The sequence below is a fragment of the Saccopteryx leptura genome, chromosome 2 (assembly GCF_036850995.1).
Source record: "Saccopteryx leptura isolate mSacLep1 chromosome 2, mSacLep1_pri_phased_curated, whole genome shotgun sequence".
NCBI lineage: Eukaryota > Metazoa > Chordata > Mammalia > Chiroptera > Emballonuridae > Saccopteryx > Saccopteryx leptura.
This window is the reverse complement of record NC_089504.1, coordinates 310,383,871-310,398,609: the sequence shown is the minus strand read 5'-3', so window position 1 is coordinate 310,398,609 and position 14,739 is coordinate 310,383,871. Positions and strand designations below refer to the sequence as shown.

At 43.8% G+C, this 14,739-nt stretch overlaps 1 protein-coding gene across 1 annotated transcript in view; it reads right to left on the bottom strand.

Moving 5' to 3' along the window:
• LOC136393537 (leucine-rich repeat and guanylate kinase domain-containing protein-like) overlaps positions 1-14,739 on the bottom strand; it is a 113,519-nt gene that overhangs the window by 76,730 nt on the left and 22,050 nt on the right. Inside the window, exons 6-7 of the mRNA XM_066366171.1 lie at positions 5,639-5,763; positions 2,702-2,845 (exon numbers count right to left, since the gene is read on the bottom strand). Of these exons, the coding sequence (XP_066222268.1) occupies positions 2,702-2,845; positions 5,639-5,763 (269 nt within the window). The remainder of the gene's footprint in view (positions 1-2,701; positions 2,846-5,638; positions 5,764-14,739) is intronic.

Here is a 14,739-nt window from a genome sequence, read left to right as displayed (position 1 = left end):
AATCTTTGGATGGTTCAAAGAATATTTCAAAGTGCTGCTAGTTGCTCCCCAACCTGCCCATGGGGGAACCAGAGAACAGTGTCATTGTTATGAACCTAATTATTGCAAAGGACCCCACCTTTGGGAAATGTGGCCACATTTTTGTTTTTTCTTTTTTTTAATAGAGTCTCATATTTGAAAATTATAAACTCCTTTCTTCACTCACTCTTTCCCTTAAACTTTTTTCAAATGTGATTTAGAAAGTCTCTTGAAACGGAAGAGAGCAATATATTACTGAGGTCTTTCTAGACCAGCGCTATCCGGCATGTTAGTTCCCAGCCACGAGTGGCAACTTGGCACGTGGACTGTGGCTAGGATGGGTCAAAACATACGGCAGTGCCAAATATACACAAGTGCCAAAAGCTCAGTGTGAAGCAACAGAACATAAAAATAACTCATCTATTTTTATGTAGATTACACATTGGAATGATAATATTTTGGCTGTGCTCAGCTGAATAGAACATCTCATTAAAATTAACTTCATCTGTTTCTTTTTAGCTCTTTATTGTGGCTACTAGAAAATTTAAAATTGCATATACATTGTACTTGTATCAGAAAACACTCTTCTAGAGAATTTATACCACCCGTTTTTCTGAAAGGAGGGTCATTAGCATTTCATTTACTCTATTATCCTGCAAGATTAAGAACACTGACTCTAGCCTGACCTGTGGCGGCGCAGTGGATACAGCGTTGACCTGGAATACTGAGGTCACGAGTTCGAAACCCCGGGCTTGCCCGGGCAAGGCACATACAAGAAGCAACTACTAAGAGTTGATGTTTCCCGCTGCTCCCCCACTTTCTTTCTCTCTATCCTCTTTCTAAAGTCAATAAATAAAATCTTAAAAGAAAAAAGAACACTCACTCTAGAAGTAAACCAGTCTATATTTAAATCCTGACTCTGCTCTTTGCTAAATAACTTTGGACAAGTTACTTAACCTCTCTGTGCCCCAGTTTCTTCATCTACAAAACAGCGATAATAGGGTTATATAATAAGGATTAAATGAGCTAAATGTCAGGTGCTTAGAACAGTGCCTTGGACATAAGTATTCAAAGAGTATCACAATTATTTTATGACAATTATTATTAGTATTACCATCACTGCTTTTCCTGAATCCTGAGGTACACTGAATTGGGATTAAATGAGTGCGTGCCACCTTTCCAACATTCCCTATATAGACGTGAGAATCATGTTAATGGCAATTTCATAAAATAGATACTAAAATCATATGATAGCGGCAGTATCCTGACTTCATAAGACACATAGCACAATGAACAAAAGTGCATTAGAATTAGCTTTAGAAGTTGGCATAACAACTTAAGGTACAAATCAAATGAGAGCAAGGAAAAACAGTTCTGTCTGTAATTAAATACCCACTTGTTCCCAAAAAAAAGCCTACCTTTTCTGGATTTTTAAAAACCTAACAGATGATAGAAATTCACTGGAAGAAACAGTCCTAGACAGAACTGATAAGCATCATCACAGTTGAAGAGAGCAACGTCCCCACAATATCACATCTCACCCCAAGTAGGACCAAGGTCTCCTTCAGGGTCAGCCACACTTCTCATCTTCAAGAAGAAATAAACATCCAACTTCCCTATGAAATCTTTTCCAAACATGTGATGAAGTACTCGATATGAATAAAATGGCAATGTAGATCTTACTGCGTAAGAAATCAGCTATAGGTACCAACTTAATGAACCATGATTAGAAGTGCAACTGCTTTATTAAAAGTAAAGCAAAATTAAGAGTGAAAGTCAATTTATATAATCTGTAACCCAATGTGCACACTTAAAGCCAGATATAGAAATGTGATAAGTCCAATTCCTATCTCACACAGATCGGAAATACACACTGTTGTTATCAATGCAATCTAAGAATTCCATTCCAGTGCCTCTGCTTTAAATGGGCAACACCAGCCTGAGGCTCTTCTCATGGCTACAGTTTCCCTGCTTTGAAATTTCCAGCATTCCTAATGCTATCTTTTTAAATGAAATTTCACACAAATATTTACTTTAGAAAGTCATGCCCTGGCCAGTTGGCTCAGTGGGAGAGTGTTGGTCCAGCATGTGGATGTCCTGGGTTCGATTCCCAGACAGAGCACACAGGAGAAAGAACCATCTGCTTCTCCACCTCTCCCCTTTCTGTCTGTCTGTCTGTCTGTCTCTCTCTCTCTTTGTCTTCTCCTCCTACAGCCATAGCTTGATTGGTTCGAGCACATTGGCCCTGGGTGTTGAGGATGGCTCTGTGAAGCCTCTGCCTCAGGTGCTAAAAACAGCTCGGTTTCAAGCATGGACCCAGATGGACACAACATCAGTCCAGACAGCGGGTGCTGGGTGGATCCTGATCAGGGCACATACAGGAGTCTATCTCCCCTCCTCTCACTTGGAAAATAGGGGGGAAAAAAGTCATGTCCATTTTGTTGCAGTTGAAACTTTTAAAACAACATAATTAGGAATCATCAAATTATCAAAAATTAAAAATTATTAAGGATTTATCTTTTTTTAATAGTCTTTCTTTAACTCTTGCTCTAGGAAGTTTTCTAGAATGACATTTCTAAGCTGGCACCGAATGTGACAGTCTGTGAGCAACCAATCAATCATGGGTCCTAACATGTCTTCTTAATGTCACACTAAAACCGGCACACTTGAAAGCAGGCATTACCTTATTTTGCTCTAGGTTGATCACCTCCAGGAAGTTGTGATCCTCCAAGCCCTGAAGACTACTGATCATATTGTGGGACAGGTCCACTATCTGCAGGAATCTCAGGTTATCCAAACCTGTGATCTTCTCAATCTGGTTATGGCTCTGAAATTGATAAAATATACTCAGCATCATAAAGGCCGTAGTAGGAAGAGGTGTGATGACACATTCTCATTCTGAACACTGCCCCTAATCTCTCACAGTCAGTAAGCCATTCTTATCCACCCCACCCTGCCATTTCCATCATCCACCTCCCTAAACACACATACATACATCCCAGAAAAAAAATTACAATTTTTCAGCAGGAAGGCTCAGAATATTTCCACTAAAGTTGAAGCAAGATGAATATTCAAATCAATAGGACAGACAAAAGCTAGGTGATATCAGCTTTGAACATTGCATAACCTAAAGCGTAAAGGCAGCATAATTTCACATTTATCTTTTGAAATAAAACTTAATGCAGTTCTTTCATCAGCATCACAATAAATCACTTGAATACTGTAATTTCATATATACTTTGTTTTCAGCAACATTCTAGGTATAACCATTTCGCATCATGAGGGCAGCAGCGGTCTGATACAAGTCTCAATGATTCGCGCTCTTGTGAAGTTCCCACCTCATGAATCTAGGCTGTACCTATGACTTGTCTTAACCAAAGGAATATGGCAGAAGTGTGCCAGTTCCAAGTCTAAGAATTAAGAAGGTCCAATTTCCCTGTTGTGTCTTGGAGCCCAGAGCTGCAATACACAAATGCCAGCTAAAGTACTGGAGAGAATTTGTAGAGAGGTCACATGGAGAAGGAATGGTCACATGGAGAGGGGTCCTGAGAAGAAACACAGAGTTTGAAAAACCCAGCCATTCCAGTATCTCAGCTGGGTCTAGACCGTAGTCATTCTGCCAGCTGAATGAGGCAAGAAGAACCATCCAGCTGAACTCAGCTCAGATTGCAGAACTGCTAACTAATAAAATGGTTAGCTAATAAAATGTCTCTAATGCCACTACCATTGTTATATGTATAATATTGTTATTATACAACAATAGAAAACCAAACTAAGTTCTTCAATAATTCACACATAAACATTTTCTCAGCAATGAACATAAAGCAAAGACTCATGATTCAAATGTCTTCTTTCCCAACCCTCATGTACCCATAACAACAAATTATGGTGATACCAATAATTTGCATTTTCTTGTACATTTTCCAACATATTCATAATCCTTGGGTTCCTTAACCTTGAGGTATAAGAATATGCCACAGTAGAATTAAACTTGTAGTTTAAGTTGAGAATCATAAGAGAATTTGAGGTTTCAATTAATGCTGCTATGCCCATCTTTAAACTTTTAAAACTTAAAAGTACTTATGAACTAAAAAATTAAATTATAGTAATCTCTTCGTCTATATTTTTCCTGGTACAATTAATAGCAAGAACTCATTTTCAACCTAGTTTTCTTAAGATTTACTTCAAAAATGAACAAGATTTACATTTATTAGTACATTTATGGCTCCTGCCTGACCAGGCAATGGCATAGTGAATAGAGCATCAGCCTGGCATGCTGAGAACCCAGGTTCAAAACCCTGAGGTTCCGGCTTGAGCGTGAGATCACTGACATGACCCCATTGTTGCTGGCTTGAGGCCAAAGGTTGCTGGGAAGCCCAAGGTCACTGGCTTGAGCAAGGGGTCACTGGCTCGGCTGGAGCCCCCAGTCAAGGCACATATGAGAAAGCAATCAGTGAACAACTAAGGTGCTGCAACTATGAGTTGATGCTTCTTATCTCTCTCCCTCCCTCTCCACTTCTCACTTAAAAAAAAAAAAGAAACTGTCAACGTGGGTTACTTAGTTACTGAAGCAAATGCTGATGATAAAAGTGCTACGTGCCGTTACTCTTAATAGTGAGTTTAATTCCCGTTCCCGTAAGCGCACCCCCCTCCCTGATCCCTTTCTGCACCTTAGCTCCACTTAGAGTTGACAGGAATGCCAATGCAGAAAAGATAGGAAAAGAAAGGGACAAGCTACAAATGGAGTAGCACATACTGCCAATAATCCTTCAAGTTATCATAACTTTAAAATGTGACTTTTAAAATAATCCTTAAATTTGCAAACCAACTTATCCAATTCATTTCCCTTTGTGCTTTGCTGACATGCCTTAGTGGGCAGAAAACATGAAACCTCAGGGCAATGATTAAACCGGTCCATGCTTCTGTTCCACTCTGGATACTGGGAACCAGTCCTTAACCCTCACCTAACTCACTGAAACGCACTGGAATCTCCAAACTGGGGGAAAAATCAACACATAGCAATCCATCAGCTATCTGTGGTTAAATAAGACAGAGATAGTATATTGTATGTGTCAAAATTCTGCAGACACCCAAGGTGTCATTTTAAACAACAGTTCAACACTCTCCTGTGGGATAGCTCACATGGAAATTTAATAAGCTACCCACCTCATAGCTTAACATCCCCCCTGCCTACCTTGTGACAGATGAAATGAAGAATAGCAAAGCCATCCAAGGTCAAGAAGTAGGAGGGAGGAAGAAAGGAAGAAGAAAAAAATCCTGGATAATCCAGAAACTATATTATCAACCCCAAACTTAATGAGCTATTACTTATTACTTGGTAACAAAAGTCAATCTTTTGAAAAACTGAATTTGGATATCAAACTAGAAAATCATTTTCCTTTAGTGTGAAATACTGATCACATACACACACACACACACACACACACACACACACACACACTCATACCCCAGACATGGAAAGGAGCAAACACAACTGAAGGCACTAACATACTAGTAAGGAATTCTCTATAAAGCTAAAAATTCCTAAATAATTCTAATTCATACATCTGCTAAAATGTTCGCTAGTACGTCTAATGAATAAACATTTTGTCAGACCCACCAGGCAGAGTACTTTGATGGGTAACACGCCTAAGCCAGCGATGGTGGTGATCTTGTTCTGGGCCAGGCTCAGGTGAGTCAGACTCCTACACAGCTCTATTCCACTGATCTCTTCTATCTTATTGTCTGTGGACCACAACTATGTTTAAGGAAAACATTGTTTAAAACAGTTCAAAGAAAAAGTATCAGTATTAAATTAGGCAAGAGCAAAAACAGAGCAGTATTCTATGCCAGTAAAGAAGAAACAATAAATCTTGCAATGTATTTTTCATAAGAAGTTAATACTAGTGTGACTTAGAATGAACTTTTCACATTTGCATTCATGTGTGACCCATTTAATCAGGGAGGAAAGACATCTCAGAGCAGCTCACGACACCTCCTTGGGTTTTCCGTAGGGTCCACAAAGGTCTCTGTGAGAACCTCATGTGCTCACTCACGGGCAGGACTTCTCAATACAGAGTCACACCACAGTGGCAACGGGCAGTAAGTTTTATTGTCACCCACACCAGGGTGTCACCTGGGAAATGGCAGCTGTAGCAAACGGGTGGTAAAGAATAACACAGACATGAGGATTGCAGGGTGGAGGGGGGGTGGGAAGGGGGAGGAGGAGAGGGGGGTGGTGGAGAGGGGGGTGGAGGAGAGGGGGGTGGAGGAGAGGGGGTGGTGGAGAGGGGGTGGTGGAGAGGGGAGGGGTGGAGAAGGGGGTGGTGGAGAGGGGGGTAGAGGAGAGGGGGGTGGAGGAGAGGGGGGTGGAGGAGAGGGGGGTGGAGGAGAGGGGGTGGTGGAGAGGGGAGGGGTGGAGAAGGGGAGGGGTGGAGAGGGGGGTGGTGGAGAGGGGGGTGGAGAAGAGGGGGGTAGTGGAGAGGGGGGGTGGAGGAGAGGGGGGTGGTGGAGAGGGGAGGGGTGGAGAAGGGGGTGGTGGAGAGGGGGGTAGAGGAGAGGGGGGTGGAGGAGAGGGGGGTGGAGGAGAGGGGGGTGGAGGAGAGGGGGGTGGAGGAGAGGAGGGTGGTGGAGAGGGGGGTGGTGGAGAGGGGGGTAGAGGAGAGGGGGGTGGAAGAGAGGGGGGTGGTGGAGAGGGGAGGGGTGGAGAAGGGGGTGGTGGAGAGGGGGGTGGAGGAGAGGGGGGTGGAGGAGAGGAGGGTGGTGGAGAGGGGGGTGGTGGAGAGGGGGGTGGTGGAGGAGAGGGGGGTGGAGGAGAGGAGGGTGGTGGAGAGGGGGGTGGTGGAGAGGGGGTGGAGGAGAGGGGGGTGGAGGAGAGGGGGGTGGAGGAGAGGGGGGTAGTGGAGAGGGGGGTGGAGGAGAGGGGGGTGGTGGAGAGGGGAGGGGTGGAGAAGGGGGTGGTGGAGAGGGGGGTGGAGGAGAGGGGGGTGGAGGAGAGGGGGGTGGAGGAGAGGGGGGTGGTGGAGAGGGGGGTGGTGGAGAGGGGGGTGGTGGAGAGGGGGGTGGAGGAGAGGGGGGTGGTGGAGAGGGGGGTGGAGGAGAGGGGGGGGGTGGAGAGGGGAGGGGTGGAGAAGGGGGTGGAGGAGAGGGGGGTGGTGGAGAGGGGAGGGGTGGAGAAGGGGGTGGAGGAGAGGGGGGTGGTGGAGAGGGGGGTGGTGGAGAGGGGGGTGGTGGAGAGGGGAGGGGTGGAGAAGGGGGTGGTGGAGAGGGGGGTGGTGGAGAGGGGAGGGGTGGAGAAGGGGGTGGTGGAGAGGGGGGTGGTGGAGAGGAGAGGGGTAGAGGAGAGAGGGGTGGAGGAGAGGGGAGGGGTGGAGAGGGGAGGGGTGGAGAGGGGGGTGGTGGAGAGGGGAGGGGTGGAGAGGGGGGTGGTGGAGAGGGGGGTGGTGGGAAGGGGGTGGAGGAGAGGGGAGTGGTGGAGAGGGGAGGGGTGGAGAGGGGGGTGGTGGAGAGGGGGGTGGTGGGAAGGGGGGTGGAGGAGAGGGGAGTGGTGGAGAGGGGAGTGGTGGAGAGGGGAGTGGTGGAGAAGGGGATGGTAGAGAGGGGGTGGTGGAGAGGGGGGTGGTGGAGAGGGGGTGGAGGAAATAAGGAGGGATAGATGGTGATGGACAGAGACATTATTTGGGGCGGTAAACACACAGTGCAATTTACAAATGATGTATTGTAGAACTGTGCATCTGAAACCTGTATAATTTTATTAACCAGTGTCAATAAATTTAATAAAAAAAATTTTTTTAAAGGAAAACCAATACTCCAACAGAGAGAGGGACAACCCTTTCTGTCTACATTGCTTTCTCTTCTCCCTTTAAAATAAATGAAGCCAAAACTCTGCCTTAATTTCCTCATCGGTTGACTAAGTTTCTATTCATTGCTAAAATTTTAACTTCTGTGTTCTGTCCTTGTAGGCACTTAAAACTGTGATCACAAAGTCACGGATTCTCACCTCTTTCTGTCCTCGCTCTCTTCGGCAAGTTTCCGGGATTTTCTATCATTTCCCCACCAAAGCTCGGATTTCCCTCCCAAGTAGCCTAAGACATCACCATTTTCTCAGCCACTTGTAACCTTCAGGGCCTCCAACCGGTCACCAAAACCTGGCAAACATATATTTCTTTTGCTTTAAAACATCTATGTAATTATTCCCTTCCTTTTTATTCATTCCTTTGCCAACTCAATTAAGCTTTAGCACCACTGGGTACCTCTAACATCCTGTCCCCAAGTCACCTTACACACTGTAGTCAGGTTAATTTTTGTCAAAATATTGATTGGATAGTATGCTTCAATTAAAAAATTCTCATAGGATGAATTTCAAAATCCTCACTCTAATATTTAATAATCTACTTATTCAATTTCATCCCCATGATAATCCAATGAGAATGCTCCAGTTCCGCCAGGTGGATATTCTCAGTAGTTCTGGAATGCACCAGAAACTTTCTAACCCGGCAGTGTAGCCGTTTTCCTACTGCTTTTCTACCCCTTTCTGAACCCTGCCCATTCTTCAGGTTCAACTTCAAATTCCATTTGTTTTTCCTCTTTTTAACCATTCATATTCAACCAACATCATGAGTATGATATTTATTTTTTATAGATAACCTTTCTTATTTTGTATTACTTATTAATTACCTACGTAAGTACAAATTACAGATTGGAAGAATGTATTCACAACATATATAAATAATAAAGAATTGCTACTTAGAATACATCAAGAATTGGCCATCAACTAATGGGGAAAAAAACCCAATAACCCAACTGAAAATGAAGAATGAGTATTTTCAGGATATTCCCAGAAAGTCACCAAAAAGCAAATCTAAGTGGCTAATAAACATGTGAAAAGACACTTCACCTGTAGTCAGAGAACACATATCTAGATGACATTCTTCACCCCTCAGCTTAGCAAACATATTAGAGGTTTAAACATTTTAAAGGTTCTAAAGAACAGACACTTTCATATGACTGGGTGAGCCATTTCATCATGATCTAGCCACTTCAGAAGCGATTAGGCAGTAAATATAAATATGTCACAGCAGTTCCATCCCTTGAAACCAACTCAAGACAAGCCACTTCCTTCCTTTAAACCTTTTCTGTTCAATTTCTAACCCCTCAGCTATCTCCTTCCATGAACCACAGAATAAACACTCATGGAATTAATTTTTAAAAGAGGAAGGAAGGGATTGTAAGCGACACAAAAACATATATTTCGCTTCATAATGATTTGTAGTTATCCTAACTCTACTAGTTACAAGTTATGTGACTTAACTTCTCTCTGCTCAGATGTTTCATTTGTCAAGCGAAGATAACACCAGGTTGCCATGAAGCCCAAAAGTTAGATCATGAGAAAAATTAGAAAATGGATGTGAATGAGTTGTAGAAACCATAAAACACCCACAATTATAAGGCACTGTTACCCTTACTGAACTACAAGTACATGAGGTCAAGGAATCATATCCTCCACCACTTGGCCAACAGCACAAAATGGAAGATTCAAGGCCAGGACTGATTTTGAAAAGAACTAGGCCACAGAAAGAGGTAAATTAGGAAACTGGAAGCAACGATGGGAAAATGTTGCCAAATGACCAGAAGTTTCTAGATGTTCTTCATTGGTTTCATTCCTATTCAATTGTTGGGCGGAAGCATAGTTCTGCTTCTCGTCAGTATGCATGCTCAAATCTACATACTTTAAGAAGTTTCCTGCCAGGAAACCTCTACAAATAGATGTCTGTGCTCACACACACTAGACTCCTTTCTGCTCCCATTTTCTTTAGGCTATTCAAATAATCATTCCGTTACTAAATGAAAGTCCTGATCTTTGCAGATGTGGATTGTAACAAAGCATGTGAAATGTAGAAAATGGGAGATTAAACTCCCACACAGCCATACATGAAATAAAATACCCTCTGAGTAGGCCATCTTTTAAATGAAAGTCCTGATCTTTGCAGATGTGGATTGTAACAAAGCATGTGAAATGTAGAAAATGGGAGATTAAACTCCCACACAGCCATACATGAAATAAAATACCCTCTGAGTAGGCCATCTTTGGCAAGAAAAACAACAAATGGCCATCTGTCTCAGTTTAGCAGAAGGAGCAATAGTCCGAAGCCCTACTGCAGGAGCACTGCTGTCCTGGAAGCTGTGCTCCAACGAAACGAAGATACTCTGAGGTATGACAAAAAGAATACACAACATATGCTTGTGGGTGGCTGAGCCAGGAAGCATTCCCATGGGAAGCAGGTGAGGCTCAGAAAATGGGAAAACAGGAATGCTGAAACAACGATGAGATACTGGGAATTGAAAAGGAAAGCTTGTTTTAATGTGTACACTAATTTTCTAAGACATTAGAGGCTAAACACTTGGTCCATGCAGCTGATTGACCAGCTTTAACTAAAATAGCAAGTCTTGTTTCATAAAATTAGTATTGCCAAGGGCCAAAAGGAGGATAGGTCCCATCAGTCATAAGCACGGCTTCTGTGGCTATCATTGGCGTCACGCACAGCACTGGGGGCAAGGGTGAGGAACTGACTTAACATCTCTACGGAGAAAAACAGTCATTTCAGAAAAACTGTCTATTTCGCAACTCTTTAGCTTCCTATTGTCTATTTCCCTTTAGCTTTCCAGGTATTTTAGGCACTATAAATTCATGAGGCTCTTGAGTAAGGAGTTATTTTTTGAGAGAGCACAACAGCCTTCCCCACTAGTGACTCTCACTGCCACCTCATATGTGACTGCCAGCAACACTGGTCAATGTGCAGATGGTCCAACAGTCAATATGGTCCATCCAGCTCTGAGCTCACAGCTTGCTTTCAGGAATACCTACATCTTGCCAGTCACCCGTTTCCTTACAAGAACCTTTACAAAATACTACTTGCCCTTCCTCCTAACATTATTCTTTTCATGTTCTTTCTTAGCTCTTGGGACTTTTGGATAAGAAGAAATATAATCTGATAACTCACTCAACTATCACAATAAATTTGCTTACTGGGTTAATCCTCTTAGGTATATTTTCATTCTAAAAGGCCACTAGCTGGAGAGAGATTCAAAGAACCTAAAATTATCATATGGCATATTCCAGCCCTAGAGCTTTCTGTTCCGTGAATAAACCTGTTCCAGTGGGATTTCAGATCCTTGAGGAAACCGAGTGAAAGGACCCAGGGGCACACAGGCACAACTTCGCAGCCAGGGAAAGCCCAACAGTATATTCTCACATTTCGGCAAAACTGTCAGCAGTTCATGGCACTTAACATGAATTATTCACTAGTTCAGGCTTCACTCTTATTCATTTGCTATGATCAAAAAATATGGTTTGGTTGTATAGAAAACAGTTACTGAGAAATACTGGAAATCCATCACGATTCTCTTAGTGGGGAGACTCACAATGATGGCTTTAATCAAAACCAGTCCTGAAAGATCTATATCTCCCTGCCAGTGAAAAATGTTCTTCCCTACAGAGTGAAACTCCCTAAGAAACGAAACTTGCATGAGGTGATAAAAGCAGTAATTATTCAATGGATTGCAACATGGGAAAAACAATGGAATTTGGGACACTCGTCTCAATTCAACCATCTTCCAAATAATCCTGGACAGTTCCTGAATCTCTGAGTCTCAGGCTCCTCCCCTATAAAATAACATAGTACTGGATGGTCTATAAAATCCTGTCTGGATTTTAAAATTCTGTGAATCATTTTTAAATTTCACAATTCTACAGTCATGCAGTAAATTTCAATGAACAACCAGTCAGGATTTAGAAGTAAAGAATAAACTCATCCTTTCTCAAGAATTTGTAAACTTACGTACACTTGGCAAAGTTCACCATCTTACCATTTAGGATGCTTATCAACTAATCATCAGTTATTCACATACAAAAGGACAAAGCATCCTAATGAAATAAACTACCAAGTGGATATCTTATAGTTAATTTATTCTAAGGTATTAATATAATCAATGTACTACAATCACATTATCAGTTTTACTAGCTTTATTAACTACTTTGTTTTGAAGTACTTGTTTTGTTTTTTATATCAATAATTACACTTTCACTTAACTTTATTTTAAAGAAAACCACACTTTTTCGCTCAAAAGTCATATATGCCCACTAAGAAAGCTAGAGCAAATATACAAAGTATAGAAAAGATAACAGTCAAATTTCTGAAGCCATCAGATTAGAAAGGCACGCCTTGCAAGGTGTAATAGAGAGGTTTGATCAGTTTCGATCTCAGGGTCGGTCTCAAAGTGTGGTCCTCAGACCAGCAACATCAACATCACCTAGTACCATGATGGCGAACCTTTTTATAAAAACTGCCCACTTTTGCAGTGCTGGTCAACCTGGTCCTTCCTGCCCACTAGTGGGCCGTCCCAGCTTTCATGGTGGTGGGGGGGGTAAAGGAGCAACCAAATCACACTGCGATTGGCCCACCATGAAAGCTGGACCGCCCACCAGTGGGCAGGAAGTACCAGGTTGACCAGCACTGCAAAAGTGGGAGGTTTTTATGAAAAGGTTCGCCATCACGGACCTAGGAACTTGTTAGAAATGCAAAATCTCAGGCATCACCCAAGACCTGCTTGGCCAGAAGCTCTGAGGATGGGGGCCAACAACAGTTACTCTAACGAACCCTCCGGGGATTCTGACCCAGCCAAAGTTTGAAGTTTGATCAATAATTGTGTTCAGGGGCCCTGGCCGGTTGGCTCAGCGGTAGAGCGTCGGCCTAGCGTGCGGAGGACCCGGGTTCGATTCCCGGCCAGGGCACATAGGAGAAGCGCCCATTTGCTTCTCCACCCCTCCGCCGCGCTTTCCTCTCTGTCTCTCTCTTCCCCTCCCGCAGCCAAGGCTCCATTGGAGCAAAAGATGGCCCGGGCGCTGGGCATGGCTCTGTGGCCTCTGCCTCAGGCGCTAGAGTGGCTCTGGTCGCAATATGGCGACGCCCAGGATGGGCAGAGCATCGCCCCCTGGGGGGCAGAGCATCGCCCCTGGTGGGCGTGCCGGGTGGATCCCGGTCGGGCGCATGCGGGAGTCTGTCTGACTGTCTATCCCCGTTTCCAGCTTCAGAAAAATGAAAAAAAAAAAAATAATAATAATAATAATTGTGTTCAAAGAAATTAATTTATAATTTTCAGGCTTTTAAATTTGCTAATTGACATAGGTATATCATTGGCCCATATACAGCCTGCTTTTTGTTTACTTTTAAAAATATAATGAATACTCTTGAAACCACCACCATCACCCCCACCCCAACACGAGAAGCAGAACATCAGCAATAACGCCTCTGTCCCTGCACCCTCTCCTGCCCCACCCTGGCGCCCCCCTCTCGGAGGTCAGCACTATGCTGCATGGTCTATTCCCCCTTCCCTTTCCCATTAACTTTACACTTAAATTACAGTTAGCTTATTACGATTTCTCCTTGTTGCTGCATGGAAATACATTTTATTCATTTTCACTACTGTATAATCTGCTATCGTGGAAATATACCAACATTTATGCTTTCTCTTATCCATGAGCATTTGGCCTTTTTCCATTTTTTTTTTTGCTATGACAAGCAATCCTGTTATGAGCATTCCACGTACACGTCAGCAAAATGGTCCACATGTAGGAATGAAAATACCAGGTCATAGGAAATTTGTATATTCAACTTTATAAGATGGTATAAGATTGTTCTCCAAAGTGCTAAACCAATCCCATACCCATAATGTGCAACATAAAAAGAAATCCCTTCGATCGACAAGTTCCCCAACCCTTGGCATTTTTTATTTCTCATATTTTGTCCACTGATCACTCCTTTTCACACAAGTTGTTTTTTTTTGTTTGTTTTTTTTTTTTTTGCATTTTTCTGAAGCTGGAAACAGGGAGAGACAGTCAGACAGACTCCCGCATGCGCCCGACCGGGATCCACCCGGCACGCCTGGGCGACGCTCTGCCCACCAGGGGGCGATGCTCTGCCCATCCTGGGTGTCGCCATGTTGCGACCAGAGCCACTCTAGCGCCTGGGGCAGAGGCCAAGGAGCCATCCCCAGCGCCCGGGCCATCTTTGCTCCAATGGAGCCCTGGCAGCAGGAGGGGAAGAGAGAGACAGAGAGGAAGGCGCGGCGGAGGGGTGGAGAAGCAAATGGGCGCTTCTCCTATGTGCCCTGGCCGGGAATCGAACCCGGGTCCTCCGCACGCTAGGCCGACGCTCTACCGCTGAGCCAACCAGCCAGGGCTTCACACAAGTTTTAAATGGTGTGGCACTATGTTCTAAGTGTTCCATCAAATGTGAAGGTTTCTCTCTTTTTTTTCCCTACAAAATACACCTCAGTAAAATGTAACTTTTATTCTCCCTGCTTCTCAGCCTTACTACAGGCGTAGTGTGTACTAGCTGCTACCACCACTCGGGAAGGACACAGCCAGGGGCAGTCATTCCTTCTCCACTCTGCCTTGAAGTCCTCCAGTGGGTGGAGAAGGCACTGCTCCCCGCCCACCCAGAGGACTTCAGTCTGTGGTGGAGACTCCAGCTCTTTAAACTCACAGGTCCCCCTTTGGCTCCTGAGGCTGGAGTGTGCCTTTGTTAGTTAGAGCAGGGCCTCTGTTAGCCTGGCAGCCTGAGTCAGGCAATAGATCTGTTCCTGAATCTGGCTGCAATCAAACATTTTTTTAATGAAAGCATATTTTAATTATCAATTAATTAAATACACTAGAGAAGCTTG